Source organism: Amblyomma maculatum, chromosome 9 (assembly GCF_055883805.1).
Source record: "Amblyomma maculatum isolate TAMU_Amacu chromosome 9, ASM5588380v1, whole genome shotgun sequence".
Lineage (NCBI taxonomy): Eukaryota > Metazoa > Arthropoda > Arachnida > Ixodida > Ixodidae > Amblyomma > Amblyomma maculatum.
In genome coordinates this window covers 63,069,683-63,089,363 of record NC_139352.1, presented here as the reverse complement: position 1 = coordinate 63,089,363, position 19,681 = coordinate 63,069,683, and the positions used below count along the sequence as shown (strand labels likewise).

The window sequence follows — 19,681 nt, the reverse complement described above, 5'->3', positions numbered from 1 at the left end:
CTTAGGGGTAAAAAATGTCCAAGTGTACCCGAAGCTTCATTCGACCGTGCACGACCGCACTGACGAAGGAGCGCGCGCGTGAGCGGATTGTTGACTGTATTTTATTCCTCGTACACGATAAATGTTCGATGTTGATTACGGACTTTGTATAAACCATAAGGGGCGAAATGTTCGATGTTGATTACGGACTTTGTATAAACCATAAAGGGCGAAATGTCAGGACCTGCCGGTTGCAACTGACGCGGGCGAAGCTAAAAGCGAGCGCGCGTTTCCCTTGCGCGTGAACGGCTGTAGCGAGGAGCAGCAGTGGGGCGGTGGCGACCCCACCGAGGCGCGGCGGGCGGTGGAAACAGACCCCATTGGAGAGGCCGTAAGAGAAGAGAAGCGCTCTCTCTATGCCCTCGAGACCGGCCGTGCTCCAACAAGGCGGATCGCACGTGACGGCCGATGGATGGCAGCGCATTACGCGTCCATAAAAGTTGTAAATAAGCCGCTCCGTGATGAGCATATTTAAACCATATAGCTTCTTACTGTAATATTTAGAAATATTATATGATTTAAGCTACACAGATGAGCACCTTGCGCAACATATCGACAACTCGTGAAAGAAATTGTTACCCCTACTATTTTCTGCTGCGGGGTCAGAGAAAAAGAAACCGAAACCACTGTGATCGCAATGGCTGCGATTGGTTGGCTTCCGCAGGTATTTACTTACCTCTCATTTTAGAGTGTTGGTGTTTCTTTCTATCACATTTTGTTTTTGATCGCTAATAAAACTAACACGCGGCTCGTTAAAATACCAGCGTCTTCAGCTTGTGCCACAGTGAGTGCAGACTTCAGAGCAGACGAAAGTTCGTGATTCTCTGCAAGTGCCAATTCGGCGACTGGTGGCCTCACGATATCAAATCTCTTGACGCCGGTTAGTCAAGAAAAGTGTTGATGCGCAGATACGCCGCATCCACGACAGCCGGTTCCGAACGTCGATCGGTAGCGTTCAGGGAGCTTTGTGCGACGTCAGCTGCATCTGTTCATTGTCCCACACTCTCTCAACTTCCTCCGTGCCTAGGAGGAAACCGTAGTCGAGCGATCGAGTGAGGATAATGTTGTCCCTCGCGCGAAGGCTGACCTTGCGTCCATGCGTTTACAGGCAAGGATTCCACTGTTCTCAGTTTCTCAGTCCGAGTATATATATCGACGACACTTTTCTGCTTTGATGTTGCCGGCTTTGCTCTACCACGGAGCTAGGCCGGTTTTGATTTGTAGTTCTGACGTCTGTATTCGAGGTCATTTCTCCTTACGTCGTTGTCTTCCTCGCTACCTTTTCTTTTTTCAAGGGTTAACGCGGCTTATTGGTCTTCGTCGGCCCCTTCACCTCTCGAGCGCTTCAACCTTGCAGTCACTAACGTCGAGAAACTGCCCGAGGAGCCATCGAACGACGTGAAGCTCAAGTTGTACGCACTCTACAAGCAGGTAATGCCGTCAACGCCCGCCGTTGCCTCCTGTTCGACAGGGTTGTTGTGGGCCAGGTATCAGTGCACGACGCTTCTCTCGAAAATAATGTTGATGCTAGCACTGAATCCGTGGCCGTCCTGAAAGGGAAGTCAGCCTAAATCTAACCGGTGTTGTCATTCAGTTTACCCACTTGCATGACCTATGCATGTATCTGAAATAGATGGGCGAAGTATGATAAACTCTGCTACAAGAATCGAAACTCGTCATTTCTGCTCGCAAGTTGGGCTATGAGTTCCCGAGACTGAGTATGTTGAAATGATGATGCCACAGCTTATGCTCTCAGTTTAAGATTTCAGCCCTCTCAGCTTTTGCATAGCAGATACTGGTGATCTAATACACACCTATTGAATGTCATGCGCAAATTTGTCCTCCCAAATGTCGCCAAAGTTCAGTTGACATGGAACATGGCAGTGTTCTATAGTACGAAGAAATTCGTAATAGTTTGCAGAATCAGTGAATTTCAGTGCTGTGCTCGCAGGTGTGAGACAGCCATGACTTGTTTCATCTACATCTCTCGTGCACTTGTAGATTTGCCTCCGCGCTGAGAGTGAATTATGGCATTACTCTGGCCCCATTTTCTAGGTTTTATTGCTGAGCTCTGGTCAACAATAAGGCGAATTGAGCTTTATCTTAGACAGGACAAGACCCTGGACTGTTGCCGCATCCTTGCTTTCGCACCGAAAGTCAATTAAGGAAACATCCCGCCGTCGGCTTGTGCCGAAGTACGAGTACATGTAGAGGAGGAAATTGATAGCGTGAGCATTGTTTTGTAAGATAGTTTCCTACTCCTGCATAAGTCCTCCATAAATTTTTTGTATAAATTACCTGTGTATATCAGGAGGATTTTTCCTTTGCCGGCGTGCGTGACAAGTGGCTAATGCACATTTGCTGAATGGAATTAATATCAAAAGAGTTATTGAATATTAAAATAAAAACACTTGTCTAAAATACCTCTGGAGTTAGTCTTTAACATCTAATTATATCGCATACATCTTTCGGGCCACTTTTTGGACCAATTATATCTCATTGCTGTGGGGGACTGGAAGATATTGGTTTCAAATGTTTTTGGCAGTGCCAACTGTTTTTTTAAAGCACTTTGCCGATAAGCTAGCTTTTGTTTTAATCTTTACCAACCACACACATCCCTTTTTGTTTTATCAATTCAGGAAAGACTAGTTGAGCTCTAGTTTCTGCAGAGCTCTTCCTGTAATGGAGCCAGCTGCTCTTTGAGCCAGTTACATTTGTTTTTTTTCATTGCTACCCTCGCATCATATCCTTTTGCTTTCTTTTTTCTGTCATTTCCTGCATTTGGCAGATGTTTCCTGCTTTGAACTGTTTTCTTTCCTCCTTGTGTGTTTTTCTGTTGGCTGAAGGGTCTTTTTCAGTTGCAGGTGAGTTTTTCTGTTGGCTGCAAAGTCTTTTTCAGTTACAGCTGCCTTTCATGTGCTTTTATAGCACTGGGGGAAGCGTGTAATTTCCTTCTGAACGTACTGAGGCAAATAAGCCTGCGAATGCTGTGGCATATGCTAAGCTTGCCTTTGTGGTCCAATATCAAGAATTACATTGTCTCTACCTTGTCCCGCATTTTGCACACCACTGGTACTTTAATCACGCCATCTTGCATATTGACACTACATACTCTTATGAACATATATTATTGTAACACTGTCACAGGTAAAGCACAGTAGCCTGGTTATCTTTGTGTCAAAAATTGTAAATTAGGTTTTTGCATTGATCGTTTTGCCCCATCAGACAGCAGGCTGGAAGGGAGTCTGTTGTAGGGTATATGAGGTTTAACATTCTGGTGCAGCATGGACTGTAAGGAACACTGTAATGGAGAGTATTTGATTAATTTCAGCTTTCCTGGATCACATTTGGAGGAGCCATATTTGTAGGGGCGAGCGTTGCACTTGAATCGCGTACTTTTAGCGCTTCGTTGGTCTAAAAAAAAAAAGGGTTCAGCATGGTTTTTATACCTGAAATCTCTTACTTGGAGGGGGCAGCAGCCCTTCCCCAGTCCTCCATATAAATCCACCCCTCCCCAGCACCAAGACATTGTGATGGGTCTAGAAGGAAATGTGAATTTCTCAGGTGTACTGAGAAGCCCAGTTTACCTCACTCATTCAGAATGGGGCATGAATCCCTATTTCTAGCTTTCAGTTTCTGGAAAAGGATGCCAACATGAAAGGCTGCGTGTATATGCTTTGCCATTACCTCTAGTGCCACAGCGCTAGTTCACTCTAGGCTATGTGAGCTTTAAGATGTAAAGTGTTTTTATGCTGAAGTATGTTTCTGTTCTTACATTACGTACTGTTTATCTTGCGTGCTTATTTTTGTCTCATTTTTTTTTTACTGGTGCAAGCACCCATTTAACCTGTCAACTGCCACTCTCAAGGTATCTCGGGAGACCATACATGCACAACCCCGTGCCACTCTCGAGTAAACTCGTGTTGCCGTTATAGCTCACTCCCTGCTGCTCCCAGTGCTACTCGTATAACAATAATGATGTGGACATATCATGCTGTGTGTGGAGAAGCCACATGACTGAATAAATCTGGCAGGGTAAATTTGAAACAACATAAGGATCAGATGATCTTCGACCCGTATCATCACCATCAACACTGCATCGCTTTCCCGTCGTCAGCATTGCATCCATGGCGAGACAGTGTGCCACATGCTTCCACGGTTTGGAGGGCAAATGAAAGGAAAAGCTGCCAATGAATTCTTAGTCAAGTGAAAATGACAATGATGAAGCAGCTGAGCTTAAAAATTTGTCGAATGAAGACGACGAGGAACTGATCTTGCCACCTATAAGAATAGGCACCTAGCAGAAGCCTGCCAAATGTAATAAATATATTTAACAAACATTTTCTACAGAGCATCATAGTGCATTACTGGCTTAAAATTTTCACAGAACTAACGAGTAAAATAATTCCGTCTAACGTGCAAAATAACCCGGCAGGGAGTGGGCAGCAGTCCCAAAAAACTCTGCAGTGAAAAGGTTAAGGCTGCCATTGATATTAGTGTTTTAGTAGAACAATAATGATGTCAAAAGATTGGGAAAACTGTGTTAGAAAAGCAAATTAGCGAGTTGTGGCGAGTTTATCTTGGAAAGCATAAAGAATACATCTCGATCGAACACCATTTTTTGCGTTCTCTCTTACACTTTTCATTTCTTTGATCAAAATGCGGCTACTTGATAGTTTCACGTGGTAAATTTGAAAATTTCTGGCAGAAAATTTAAGGATTTTCTGGCAGTAATGTGTGTTTTGCACTTTTGGTCATACTCTGCACAACAGAAATTAAAATTGCATATGCCATGTAGGGTCAAGTTTGAGATAAAGAAAGATCAAGGATAAGGCTCAGTTAACACTGAATTATCTTGTTAAATGAGATGTTTAATATATTGAAGCACCACATGGTTTATTTTATGGCCCAAACATTGAACAACATTATTGAATATATAGCTTACTAAACTATAGTGTAGGTTCAGGAATCCCACACTAAAAATGCTCATTTTGTCATTGTGCCCCTGATGCCAGGCCACAGCGGGCAAATGCTCCACTTCCAAGCCAGGAGTGTTTGACCTGGTCGGCAGGGCTAAGTGGGACGCCTGGAACTCACTCGGCGACATGCCCAAGGTTTGCTTTTATCATCCTCTGTGTGTTTGCATGAGTGTTTTCCTCAGGCGACCCTTGGGCAGCTTGTGAGGCTGCTGCCTCGTGGCCATGTATGCTGTGCATCGTAAAGCCATTTGCAATGCAGTGGCACTTACATGGAGTTGCAGTGGGGAGGCTGCTTTTGGAAGGGCATGACTTTAAGAGATAGGAAGCGTACAGAGTGGGCCAGAGAAATAACTCTAATCAATGGCATTCTAGTGGAAATCAAGAAGAAATGGGCATGGGCAGGACGCATGTAGTGCTAAGAGAAGACAACCGATAGTCGAAAAGGGTAACAAATTCTATGCCAAGAGAAGGAAAGCGTAGCAGGAGGCGGCAAAAAGTTAGGTGGACGGATGAGGTCAAGAAGTTTGCAGGGGTCAAGTGGATGCAGCTAGCACAGGACCGGGTTAATTGGAGGAATATGGGAGAGGGCTTTGCCCTGCAATTGGTATAGACCGGGCGATGGTGATGATGCCTGAGGTTTTAAGAAACTCGCCTCGTTTGTTGTGTCGTGGGTCTCAGACTCCAGTTGTTGCCTTCCTTTCATCACGAATATGGCAGGTAGGCTCAGAGTGTGATGATCACTCAGTGGGAAGAGGTGAAACCATCATTTATTTTTATTTACAGTGTACCATGCATTGCTTTAAAGACATTACTATATGTAAAAGGTCAATGTATATAAACTACATTATAACTGGCCAAAACTTGCTGGGTTCTTTTTAATTTTATTTCTGGAAGGGTGTGGTGCAAAAGTCTATGGCCCCCTTGCGAGCTCTGTGGTCAGCTTGCAGGCCTCGTGCTGTTTGTCTTGAACGAATACCAGCCCATCCAGCTGCTTAGTCTGCAAAGGTGTCTCTCTGCTTCAGCGTGCTGACGTAACAACATTTTTCGTTATTTTTTGGCCAGCTAAGAGAGCAGTGACGTTGGATTTAAGGTGATTAGGTGAAATGTGAATAAGATGTTGTAGTATTCAGTTTTTGGGTTGCACGTTACTCATTAGCAGACACTCGTAATCTGCCACATTATGTGAAAGGCCACCCAGCAGAGATATAAAGCCCCACTTTAAACAAACTGTACAAACATGCTTGCTTGGCCCAACTGTAGCATGTTTCACTCCCTGAGTCCCAGTGGATGCAGTTCCTGTCTCAAAAGTGCTGCCGAAGTTGGCAGCTCCGGCCAATTTGGCCATGACATGTCTCATGGCATCTCATAGACTACTGACGATGAATGCCCAGCCATGTCACCTGCCACAGGCATGCTCTTGAAGAATATCGGATGGAAAAACATTGGCAAAATGCAAAAGTTGTCTGTCTTAGTGGTAGCACACTGGGAAAGTGTTTAATGTGTTGTAATGGGGTAGAAATAGTCTTGCTACACTTTGTATACTCAATCCTGAGTGAGTGATAGCAAAGCAGCCTGAGGCTAGTGTTTTTATTTTTGTTAATATAAATGTGCTATATAAGAACAGAAAATAACAGAAAATGGTCTGTGATAGTGTGTGCACAGAGATGTGTTTGTGGGTTATGCTGTCTTGTATGGAAAATTTTAAATCGACATGACAAAGGCCTCTGTGCCCTCCTATTTGTTCTAGCCAGTAAGGCAGGACGCTTGGTATTTCTTGCAGTGGAAATCAGTTTGCATGTGAGACTTTTACATATTTATCTTAACCATTTGTGGGGCTGACGCAAGTGTTCTTCTCAGGACCTTCAGTTGTGTTAAATCACAGAGCGCATGCTGGTAATACCTGTGTACTGTATGTACTGCTGTGTTCATTGCAAGCTGCAACACAAGTGTTGTGTAAGCAATTACATTCTTGAAACAGTGCCAGCCCAGTGTTTCTATATAACTGATGCAGTCAGTACAAAAAGCAAAGATACTTATGTTCATGCAAGTTTGGGGTTCCATGTGTAGGCACTTATTTACTGTAAAGCAGGAACTTCAGCTGGCTCACTTTGGTCACACTGGCCCATGAGTCCATCAAGACAATTACTGTGGATGCCCACACCTCTCTACTGCAATACTGCACCCCACACAGTGTTAGCCCTTTACGTAACACTACCCTCACATGCTGCATGCATTCATACTTTTCTACTTTAAAAGATCTATGAATCTCGAGAGCAAGAACAAATTTTCAGACAATCACTGGATAAATGAAAACCTTTCAGCATGTCAGCTGATGTTGTGATCGCTGATTTATAAACCTCAGGAAGCCTGTATGCCGTGCATAGTGCCTCTGCAGCTACTCATACTGAAAGGCACTTACCAGATGGCCTTCAGTGTGTGACCAACAATATTTCCTAAACATTTAGAGTTGATAATTATGTCATATTCCTTAGGCTCCCCACACTTCCTTTTTATTATTGCAACACACTTTAAGACACAAAGTTAAACAGGGTAGAAATTTGGACTAGGCGGTACTGATCCATACCATAAGAGAAGCGCAACATCAGGACGACGGACTCCGTCAGTCGAAAGTTAGTGCCTGTGTTGTAGTGTGTGTTCTCTCCCCTTTTGTCCGTCGTCCTGGTGTTGCACGTCTCATATGATATGGAACTTAAAAAATTCTAAAGCAGAAAAAGCAGCCAACCAAAATACTGAAACGTGGCTTTGTAGCAAGATGCTACTTCTCTAAATATGTTTGTTTCTGATGTATGAGTTCTTCTCAGCCTTACTGGAAAAATTCTTGTATGCTTGCTAATTTGCTGAGATAGCAACTACAAAAGGTGACGCTGTGTGTTAGTTACCAAACACAAGCCAAATAGTTTTGGTTCTCAGTATGCTTATCAGTTTGTGAGTGTTACTTGCGACACCGTAAACGTGCTGTAGCCCTTAGAAATTGCTTCAACTTCAGGTTGCGAAAATGGCGAACTCAGAAATCGATTTGCGTAGAAATAAAGTGCCATATGGCCACCAAACTTGGTTCACATGATCGCGATAAACAGAACCTGCATGAAATATTTAATTAATACTTTTTAACCTCAAAGTATCACTGAGTTGTTCTTCTTTAAAGGCAGCGCCACATTGTCTTCTCCGACAGGAGAAGGCACAAGACGAGTACTCCTCCCTCGTGGACAAGCTTGCCGGCGTCTCGACGAGCGCTAGTGGCGCCTCGCCAGATGTTGCCAGTGCAGTCGGGTCTTCATCTTCCACTAGTGGTGGTGACCTAGCATGCAGCCTCGAGGACAATGGCTTCGTCATTCGCTTCAACCGGCCAAACAAGAAGAACTCCATCACCCTCGATATGTACGAAGCCATGGTCAAGCACCTCAAAGAGGCAGCAGAACGTCCAGATGTTCACTACATAGTACTTACAGGCACGGGGGACTTCTTCTCAAGTGGCAATGACCTGGGAAATTTCATGAACCGGCTCAAGACAGGCCTGCCACCAGAAGTGCTTGCTAAAGATGCAGCCGATCTTGTCCGGTGAGCAGCTGGTTGGAAGAGTTGCATGGCCTGATCGTTTGATAGTTCACACTTCGGTACAGCATGCTTTGTTTGCAGAGCTCTGCACCGGCCACTAGCCATTATTCCCCATACTGCTGAAAGCTCTGCCTTCAGTCATGGTTACTGTCTATCGTTACCAAACTCTTGCCTGATAGTTCATTCTAGGCGATTTGTAGTGATAAACTTCCTTTTCAGAGATATTGAGGAGCCATTTTTGTCTTATTTCATATGTCTCCTTTTTCAGTGCTTCTCTTTGCACCTCCCTTGTCTTTATATGTTAGTGTATTGTAAAATGGCAACACAAGTTCACTAGTGACTGCTCTTGCCTGAGAAAAAGGTATGGGAGTGTTCTTCTTTTTTATGATAGGTAATCTTGCATGTCTTCTCTGTCATATGCATGAAAACTCAGATTCAGTCAGTTTCGTTGTGTACATTTTCAAGGGATGCTAAAGGCAGAAAAAAGTTACATTAAGGTGGAAATACGGCTGATGCTTTTCTGGCCATTCTGACACCTGAATCCTCCTTCCAATGCTGGGTCACCTGTGTCATTCTGTGACATATTAGTTTTTCTTTTTTTCATCACAAACAAATCGAATGTACCAATGTTAGAAGCCTAAGGATGCCTAAAAAAACACTGCAGGGCTGTGGTGAAAGACCAAAAGGAAGGAGAAAAGCGGCAATTTTATTGTTTTTTGTGAACAATAAAACTTGCTCGAGATGCTGGTGCGCTCAGTTAATTTTTTGCCCAGCAAATAGTGTACCACTGTCAAAAGCACATGCCTGTGTGACTGCTGAGTGCAGGTTATAAGGTTATTTCACTACCTAGCTTAAAGGATTGTAGGCACCTAAATTTTGGGTTCGTGTTTTATCATTTGTAATGATGTCTAGGACATTGCTGTACACGGATCACCACATCACATTTGCTTAAGGCTGCCGAATAATTTATAATCGAATTTCTTTTCTCACCTGTTTCGGTTTCAAGAGCCGATCAGTGGCTGTGATGTCACAGTCAAGTCACTGTCACGTGAGGGATGAAAATACAGCAATATAATGATTTCTGTGTCATTTTAATTCACTACAATGATAAAGCCTGGTTCAAGAACAGGGATCACTACAAGTGAAGAATGAGCGATTATATCGCGGTTTTTTTCATGCTGAGCATCAAGACATGATTGTGACGTCCAGTCATCTCTCGGATGTCGAAATCGAAACTGGTGAGAAAAGAAAATTCAATTACAAATTATTTAGCGATTGTAGGCGAAAACTGCTTGCGGATCGGTATACAGGAATGCCCTATGCATCATTAACAAGAAAAATTCCACCAAAATTCGGTGTTTATGGTCTTTTAAGGTGAAGTACTCTGGACCAAAGGCCTATCTTTCTGTCTTACTATTCATGATGTAACAAGAATTTAGGTGCTAAAAGCATCCGTAACTGCGATGAGCATTCTCACGCATGGTGTGACATGCCTTAACTGGACTGAAGGCAGGAAACAAGAGTTGACACTCTTTGTATTGAGCTACTCAGCCTGATGATTTCAGTGTGGTTATTGCAGGAAGTATGTAGCCGCTTTCATCAACTTCCCCAAGCCAGCTGTGGCTCTCGTCAATGGCCCCTCCATAGGAGTCTCCTGCACCGTCTTGGGCCTCTTCGACTTTATCTATGCCTCAGACAAGGTATGCCCCACCATTGTTAGCACTTTGTTTTGTTGTTGTTTTTGTGCTTGTTTGCTGCTGTGCATTGCTTGGCAGTATTTTCTTAATGTTGAGTGGAAGTCGCCAATTAACTTGAAGGATTTGAAACCATCTACACTGTCGCTCACCCTAACTTGAGAGTAGGCAGTTGTGCACCATAATCTGTACTGTGAAAAGCTAGAAAAACACTGTAGCTTAAAACATAGTTGGTTAATGTATGCAGATGCTGTGGGATTTTTTCTTTTTTCAGGAAAAGGACATACCAACAGTCTACTGCAGCATTTTAGAATTTCACTTAAATTGCATCATTATATCCACCAGTCATCCCAGCGATATAGATTTTATCTGTTATCCTGTACAACGGATTTGTAACTGCAGCAGCTGTGGAAGGAGGCTGTTTCTTGGCTACCTTTAGGATGTTGTGCCAGTGGATCCCGCAGCTGCCACCAATGTTGTGCCGGTGGGGTTATCACACAGTAGCCCACCGTCAACAGGGTTGTGCCAGTGGATCCTGCAACTGCCACCAATGTTGTGCCTGTGGGGTTATCACACAGTAGCCCACCGTCAACAGGGTTGTGCGAAGGATCCTGCAACTGCCACCAATGTTGTGCCGGTGGGGTTATCACACAGTAGCCCACCGTCAACAGGGTTGTGCCAAGGAGTTGGTAATGCAGCGCTCGTCACCCGTTTCGTGAACGAGGGCTGTCAGCTCCCTGGGCGGTAGCAATGAATCCGAGTCGGCGTTGGTGAGATGAAGAAAAGGCTTTATACACTATTTACATGTATTTACACAAGATCGGCTCTGGGGCCGAAAGCTAACATAGCCATACGCGACTGTTCTCGCGCAGCGACGGCCGGGGAGATTCCGCCGCGTCCGCACTGTCAGGGGGCGAACTGCTCCCGATGGACGCTAGTGACGAACTCACACTCGGAGTCTCGAACGGAAGCACTTGAGACTCCGTTTCCGAGAACCGTTGACGCTCAAAATGGTCCAATCCGACGGCAGCACTTTCGCAGGGCCAATGGGAGAGCTTGCTGCGCTCTCGCTTCAAATATGCTGCGGGGCGAGAAGGGGTTCACCGTCAGGGCCACGGCGCGCCGTGCTGTCTGGACGTTCAGCGCATGTTGAAACACGTCGCTTCTTTCCCTTTGGTACGGCTCACCTCCAGTGCACTGGTGCTTTGCAGAGAAGTATCCAGAGTTTGTGAAGGAGGCGTTCGCCGAAGAAGTTTGGCGTCCGACTGAATTTCTGGGCGGCTTTGGCCAGACACAACAGCACCCCCGCCATCAGACAATGCGCCGGGAAGACGAGCTGCTCGCATGTGGCTCGGATGCCGGGCGCGCTCGTTCGCCAGGTTCCTCCAAGCTCACGTACAGTGTCCGGGCGCCAGGTAGCCTCACGTGCCTTGGGTTCCACTCGCCAGGTCAGGATCTCTGCCGACAGCCTTGTTGCCGGGGCACGCCGATCAACTTCGCTCGGGTCGCTCCGATGCCCTTGCCACTCGCCACTGGCAACGGTAGACTTTTCTGCGGCTTGCGAAACCGACTGACAACAGGCAACACCCAACACAAGCAAGTACCCTCGGTCACCCGTCAAACACCAGACAGAGGCAAAATTTCAAATTCAGTTAGCTAAATTGTTGTCCCCTTTTTGCTCCCACTACAACAAGAGACAAGTGTATAGGATGCAGTACACAAGGTTCAAACAACAATTTTGCACATTAATGATACATTAAGTAGCAAAGAAGATTAATAATCAGTAATAGAAAAGAGTCTCCTTGAAATCACTTGGGCCGTAAAGCACAACTGAGGAAGTAAGGAGGTCATTCAATTTTTCCCAATCTGTCTAGAGCATAACCGTTAGCGACGAAACGCTCGTCGAAGGTAGCTATGTTTTGAATGCATGACTCACAGCATCCGAGTTCGCATTGTGCTGCTATTTTCCGCAAGCGGCAGAACGCGAAGCAGTATTCGGGCGGTTTGGCTCTCCTCCCTCCGCTACAGCCTCGGCTGTCCATTTCTCTACGAGACCTTTCTTTCCACTTTGTGCGTGAAAGAACAGACGTGCACAAGTTATTCGCTTTACTGAACGATCTGTCTCGTTCTTTACGCTTGGCGCACCAATCGCGCATTTTCAGAGCACGGGTGCATTTGTGCCACTGGGATCGCCGCTTCTTTTCCTTTCGCGATCGTTTGCGTTTTCTCACCTGTCGATGAGAACATTCTTTCATGCACCTGCCTTTCCGCTCTTTTTGGCGGCAGCACTTGAATTTTTGCTTTCTTTCTTTTCGTGCCAGCTCTTTCAAGCTGCCGGTAACCGGAGCTAGTATGGCGCCGACATCGTCGGAGTGCGGCGCCGCGCCTGCATCGCGGCCAGCAGCGCATGACTCACTGCCAGTCGCGTCCGAACAAGGACAAGGCTCGCTCACGCCAGCCCCCGAGCTAGGCATATCCTCTGCGGGCTCGCCTCTCAAGTTACACTGATCTGCCGGTGTGCCGCATCGCTCAGCGCTAACCGGCGCGCGATCACGTTCGTCCGACAGCTGCAGCGCTTCGGATCGCGTGAGGTCCATGTTCTCACCAAGGTTGTTTTCGCCAATACAATTGAGCGCGTCAGGACAGGAAGATTCATGGCTCCTATCTAGTCGCTCGCTGTCGACTTCACAGGTGTGGTTCTCGACAGCGTCCGCGTCATGGTTCTGCCTTAGCTGTTCAACACTTGTGAGGTGCGCAATTTCCATGAGCGCAACTTCGTTTTTCTGTGTGTCCTGATCTACGTCGACTCTGACTTCGGAAATTGCCAATTTGTCGTCTCCTAGCCTGACTACATTTCCGCCACAGTTTACAACTTCTGCTTCTGAGTTGTCAGGCGGTTGATTTACTGCCAGTTCCCCACTCTCGATTGGTGGAATGCTTACAGCTACGTGGGAATGCGTGCAGGACGGTGTCACTGCGGATTTCTCGCCGATGGAGTCGGCTCCAACCGTCTCAGCTGCCAATGGTTCGACCAAGGTAACCCTAGACACTTCTGTTTGAGACTCGATCAGCTCGCTGCTGCTATCGCGTTGCTTGGCCGCTTCCCCCAGCTGTGTCTCATTCTCTGGTGCAAGTACAATTTGCTCCGAGACTTCCTGACTGTCTAGCCATTCGGTTATATCGGCTTTCAACTGATACGCCAAATCAAAGTGCGTTTTGGTACAGTTTTTCTCTCGTTGATACCTGTCCCTAAGTTCCATTGGTGACAGCCGATGTCTTTTCAGTAAAGATTCTTTCAGGTAATCGTAGCTTTTCAAGTCAACATCTATCACGCGCTTGATTTCTTCCGACGCCTCAGCGGAGAGAATAGCTACCAATTTTTGTGCCCAAGTATCTCGCTCGAAGCGCTTACTTTTGCAGACACGCTCGAAATCTTCCAAATACTTTGCCATATCCTCGGCGATGAGGAACGGTGGTGGACAGTCTCGCGGTATTGAACCGTTACAATGAATGACATTAAAAGCTTTAATCTTTTCCACGCTCATTCTATGGGCTGAAATCTCCAGCTGCATCAGTTGCCTTACGCGGGCGTCCTCTTTCTCGTGACGTTCCCTACGTTCACGATCCTCTTTCTCGCGACATTCTCTACGTTCATCGCGCTCTTGGCGTTCTAGCAGTTCTAGCCTTTTGGCTTCTTCCTTCCCTTTTCTCTCTTGAATATCATCCCAGGCCTCTGCGGCTTCCTCAACCGTCACTTCTTCTGCCTGCATGATCTCAAGAATTTCCTTTTTTCTTTTTGTTGAGCCCAAATCGATGCCCAACTCATCACAAATTTGGAGAAGTTCTTTGACCTTGTAACTCTCCATCCTTTACCGGCCTCTTGTTGTTTGCCTTTTTAGAATAGTGTACTATACGTTCGCTATCTCGCTCCTAGCAAGAGATGCGCAAGCCTTTCTCACACTGATTCCCTTCTCAGCATCCCCTGGTTTTCAAAACACTTCCTGTAGGCTTGAAACACGCAAGGTTAACACAATGCTACGCTCAGCCTTTCTCTAAGCTACCCTGTGTGTTAGAGAAGTCTGGCGTTTGAGGGAAACTTCAGGTACTCACCGCGCCGAGGTGCCTGACGCCGGTCAATCCCGCAGCTGCCATCCAATGTTGTGCCGGTGGGGTTATCACACAGTAGCCCACCGTCAACAGGCTTGTGCCAGTGGATCCCACCGCTGCCACCAATGTTGTGCCAGTGGATCCCGCAGCTGCCACCAATGTTGTGCCGGTGGGGTTATCACACAGTAGCCCACCGTCAACAGGGTTGTGCCAGTGGATCCTGCAACTGCCACCAATGTTGTGCCGGTGGGGTTATCACACAGTAGCCCACCGTCAACAGGGTTGTGCCAAGGATCCTGCAACTGCCACCAATGTTGTGCCGGTGGGGTTATCACACAGTAGCCCACCGTCAACAGGGTTGTGCCAAGGAGTTGGTAATGCAGCGCTCGTCACCCGTTTCGTGAACGAGGGCTGTCAGCTCCCTGGGCGGTAGCGATGAATCCGAGTCGGCGTTGGTGAGATGAAGAAAAGGCTTTATACACTATTTACATGTATTTACACAAGATCGGCTCTGGGGCCGAAAGCTAACATAGCCATACGCGACTGTTCTCGCGCAGCGACGGCCGGGGAGATTCCGCCGCGTCCGCACTGTCAGGGGGCGAACTGCTCCCGATGGACGCTGGTGACGAACTCACACTCGGAGTCTCGAACGGAAGCACTTGAGACTCCGTTTCCGAGAACCGTTGACGCTCAAAATGGTCCAATCCGACGGCAGCACTTTCGCAGGGCCAATGGGAGAGCTTGCTGCGCTCTCGCTTCAAATATGCTGCGGGGCGAGAAGGGGTTCACCGTCAGGGCCACGGCGCGCCGTGCTGTCTGGACGTTCAGCGCATGTTGAAACACGTCGCTTCTTTCCCTTTGGTACGGCTCGCCTCCAGTGCACTGGTGCTTTGCAGAGAAGTATCCAGAGTTTGTGAAGGAGGCGTTCGCCGAAGAAGTTTGGCGTCCGACTGAATTTCTGGGCGGCTTTGGCCAGACACAACAAGGACCAGGGCTGGCATTTAGCGAGTGCAGTCAGAGCCTTTTTATTTCCTTCTTGAAGAGCTCTCAGCGAGATGATAGGTGATAGTAAGCATGAGCACATCTTACAGTGGAACTGAAAAAGCAAACAGATTCATATGCATTTCATCACGGCGTAAACCATTTTTTAGCGTTAAACGTTCGTGGCGAAAATTCACATCAACAAGCTGCACAGTGGTTTTGCTAGATGAGCTGAATGTCACTGCTGGTGCTCATGATTCCTCAGGTTCTCAGCTTACAGAAATTGGGCTTATCACACGGAAGCGGTGTGCAAAGCTTGCCAACAGCGAAAGGCATTGCAAGTGTATAAGTCTATTCTGGTCTATTTTGTGACAGAAGTTCCTATATCTGATGCAGTTTTCAGTGAAGCTGCCGATTCCCACCTCATCAATACAGTTTGGACAGTTTTGTGAAAATTGGTTGTACCTGGTAAAAGCTGAGACAATGAAGAGTGTTCTGTAGGGCAACCCTTTACTGTCCTTCTAGCTAGTTCATGTCTTGTATATAGGGTGCTAGCACAAGTCTACTGCCTGCTAACATAAGAGTCTGAACGCTGAAGTAGTCAGAACCAAGCAACGCTGGTGAAATGGACTACTCTGCCATTAAGTCTCATTGCTTCGTGCAGGTGTACCAGCAGTGTCAGTATAAAACAGTGGTCATCACCATACATTGTGCTATGGCAAACATAACTTTGTGTGGTTACCATTTTTAATTTTTTAGCTCTAATGTAAAAGGGCTGCGCCAAACAGTAACACCCATTTAAATTACTAAGGCTCTGACTTCAACTGTGCACTCCAAAAATTTGAGAATTTTTTTTTGTATCGGACCTCGCCCGGCACTCCCCAAAAGCAAGTTAGAATGGCAGCAAAAAAAAAGTATTTCAGTCGCTAGGTTCCCGACCGAAGCTGCATCAAGGACATACCCGCCGGAACTTCAAAGTGCTGTGCAGAATACAGACAAGGACATTCAACTATGGGCCGTACAGCAGGCCCGGGGTGTGCTCGAAAAAGCACAAGCCTCACAAACGGGCCGAATGAGGTAGTGCAGAGTAGGACTTAACCGCCCCGGGTAGACGCTTGCCGGCTCCCTAATAAAGTTATACATACACACACACACACACACACACACACACACACACACACACACACACACACACACACGCATACATACATACATACATACATACATACATACATACATACATACAGTACTCACGGATTGAAATAGGACACTCGGAGCGCGTGGCCGTCGCTGCATGCAGCGCCGCCCGGGGATGCTCATGGAACCAAGGTGCTGCATTGTGGTATAGCTCGAGGGGGAGAACATCTAAGAAGCAGAACTGCTCCTTCCGGTCGCCAATAAGCCGGCCTGTTTACCACACTGCCTTGCATTCAGCGACGGCCACGCGCTCCGAATGTCCTATTTCAATCCGTGAGTACTGTACATACATACATACATACATTACATACATACATACATATTTCAGTCGCGCTTACATATATGGATTAGCTATATCACATCTTGAACATACCACAAAAACAGCTGTACGATTTACGCTTGAGGTCTGTGCAGGGTTTGGGATTTCTTGTGTACAGCATGCAACCGATCGGGTTTGCATATCCGGGTTGCTGCATTTCGGGGCGATCACTCGTATTTTGTTTTGTTTTGTTTTTTACTCTGTTCTGCTCTGTCTTCTGCAGGCGTTTTTTCACACGCCATTCACACTGCTTGGACTGAACCCAGAGGGCTGCTCTTCGTACACATTCCCACGAGCCATGGGTGTGGCAAGGGTGAGTGCACCCAGTCTTTTCGTTCTCTGACTTCACATACTGGAAATGCATGCAAGATAGCAGCTGCATGAAGCCTGTTTAGACGTTGCTCTTTCTATCCTGCGAAGCGTCCTTTGTGCCAAAGGTCAGGCACAGCTGGCGGGCAGCCTCTTTACTTGTGTCTTCTTGAAATAATTGGAAGTAGTGAGGTTCTGTGTCCTGTTGTATCTCTTTCTATTTATTTGCTGTATCACAGCAATGACAGATGAGATATGGTTTTATGGATGAATATTGCATTTTACGGCAAATAGCCACCTTTGTTTCATGTGCTCTCATTAGGTGCATTTTTAGTGCTGAATGCAAAAGTGAATGTTAGCAGAGAAGTAGTGATCTTCCTCGAAAAATTGCAAACTGCAAGCAATAACAGTCAGTTTCGTGGCAATGTAAGTGAAACTTTTTTCACTCGCTTATCAACTTTTAACCGTGATGAAGAGGTGTGTCTTGTGGTCAGGGTGCTGTGCATTCTCCTGGCTCTGTGGCCGACACCTAACGCCTGATTGGTCTCTGCAGGCCAACCGGCTCCTGATGCTCAATGAACAGCTCAGTGCACAGGAGGCCAAGGCATGCGGATTTGTGACAGACGTGTTCCCACACGCCACCTTCCATGAGGAAACCAAGAAGATACTCCAACGGCTATCCAAACTGCCACCCAAGGTATACATTTATGTAGGCTCTGCCCTGCTATATGGCCTAGTGTTACCAAGCCAAAGTGTGCTACATCTTAACTTCATCATCTCGAGAGCAAGCCAAACCACAGCAGTGTGTTTTTATAAAGAGACAAAACAGACCTATGTCAGTGTGCTGGATAGCTTGGTTCCTCCGAAATATGTGCTAAAAGTGGTATCAAATAGAACTCAACTAGCTCAGTAGTGTCTGTCTGTCCTGCTGGCAGCATCTTCCAGCACTGATCATGCTCTTAATGACAACATGCTTTGTTGGAGGGGTTACAAGCGTGGAAGAGAGAAACAGGAACGACTAGGTACTCACTTGCTGAACTGCACTGGCAAGTAAAATGTCCATGATGCACACAATTGATCAGCTCTAATGTAGAACAAGGGCAGCACAATGTCCCAAAAAATGCCCCAAAGGACGCGGAATCGAATCCTTGCTGCAGCAGCCGCTTTTCAATGCAAGCGAAAAGCAATGCGCCTGTGTGCTGTGCGATGTCGGTGCACGTTAAGGAACCCTCAGGTGGTCTGTGTTTCCGAAACCCTCCACTAAGCATCCCTCATAGCCTGAGTCGCTTTGGGACGTTAAACCCCCTAAACCAAACCATCCCTGCACCCTATACATGCTTTTCTGTGCTCACATTATTAGCTGGGAGATTGTGTGTGGCATCTCATGGCTCTCAAGCAATGAATTTTGGAGCACCACATAGTGCATTACAGGAAAGCTTGACCATCTGGTCCCAGCTGGTGGCCGCTTACTTCTGCTTGTTCCCACAACCACCACCTTGATGGGTACACAAAACAACTTTCTTTTTGTAGAACTAGTAAAAAATTAGCAAGTAATGACCATTCAAGCTAGTGATTATAGGTTGTTTTAGTGTCCAGCAAGGCTGTTTCTTGGGCTAGCTGGTGGAGCTTGCTCATTTTGGCAAAGCCTCAAACGCGAAAAAAGCAAGGAGATTAGGGCAAGTGCAAAAAAAGACAGGCACGTCCCTGTCTTTTTGCATCTGAAACCTCGCCAATATAGTATAATTCGAGTATTTAGTTATTTAAAGATTTTACATAGTCCTTCGTGTTGCTTATTAGATGGGAGAGGAATTACTTAAGTTTATAACTGAAACAAGATCTAATAGAAGACAATGGTCACTGCTGGTGTCACGCCTGTGAACAATTCTCTTCTTCTCTTTCTTAGTCTCTGCAGTATTCAAAAGCCCTGATCCGTGATCCAATATGGGCCGACCTGCACAAGGCCAACGACAAGGAGTGTGATCGCCTCACGGAACGATTTGTCTCGGCAGAGGCGATGCAAGCCGTCATGAATTTTTTCAAAGACAAGGGAAAGCTCTGAACTGTGCACCTGATGCGGACATTGTCCATTGTGAAAGTGTCACCAAGTCTTTTACTGCCTGCGTCATTTGACCTTTTAAACTTTTAGAAAGCTATAAAATTCCTTATTACCTCATATCCCACTTAGTATTTGATTTTTCTACATCGGTCACGATCAGTAAAGCTGCGCAGAATAAAGCAGTCTCCATCAGAATCCCCAGTCTGACTTGTCGCAAATCTCATGGTAACATTTTTTGATAACGGATGAGTTTACAATTTCGAACGTACAGTACCTCGAATCTGCGTATATTATTGTGCACTTTTTCTTTTATGGTTTATGCGACACTAATACATACTTTTTACTTTGAATTCTTATTTAAGCATGTTTTAGTGGCTTTGCTATTGTTCTAGGAAAGAGGGTTATGGCAAGAACTGAGATCAGA

General features: G+C 46.2%; 1 protein-coding gene across 1 annotated transcript; it reads left to right on the top strand.

Moving 5' to 3' along the window:
* Positions 1-928: 928 nt before the first annotated feature.
* On the top strand, positions 929-19,452 carry LOC146179197 (enoyl-CoA delta isomerase 2-like). The gene is made up of 8 exons (XM_084578879.1): positions 929-1,147; positions 1,335-1,470; positions 5,055-5,153; positions 8,212-8,597; positions 10,174-10,294; positions 17,116-17,205; positions 17,755-17,898; positions 19,105-19,452. Exons 1-8 carry the CDS (start codon positions 1,101-1,103, stop codon positions 19,258-19,260), a joined length of 1,179 nt encoding a protein of 392 aa, XP_084435005.1. The 5' UTR covers positions 929-1,100; the 3' UTR covers positions 19,261-19,452.
* Positions 19,453-19,681: the final 229 nt, after the last annotated feature.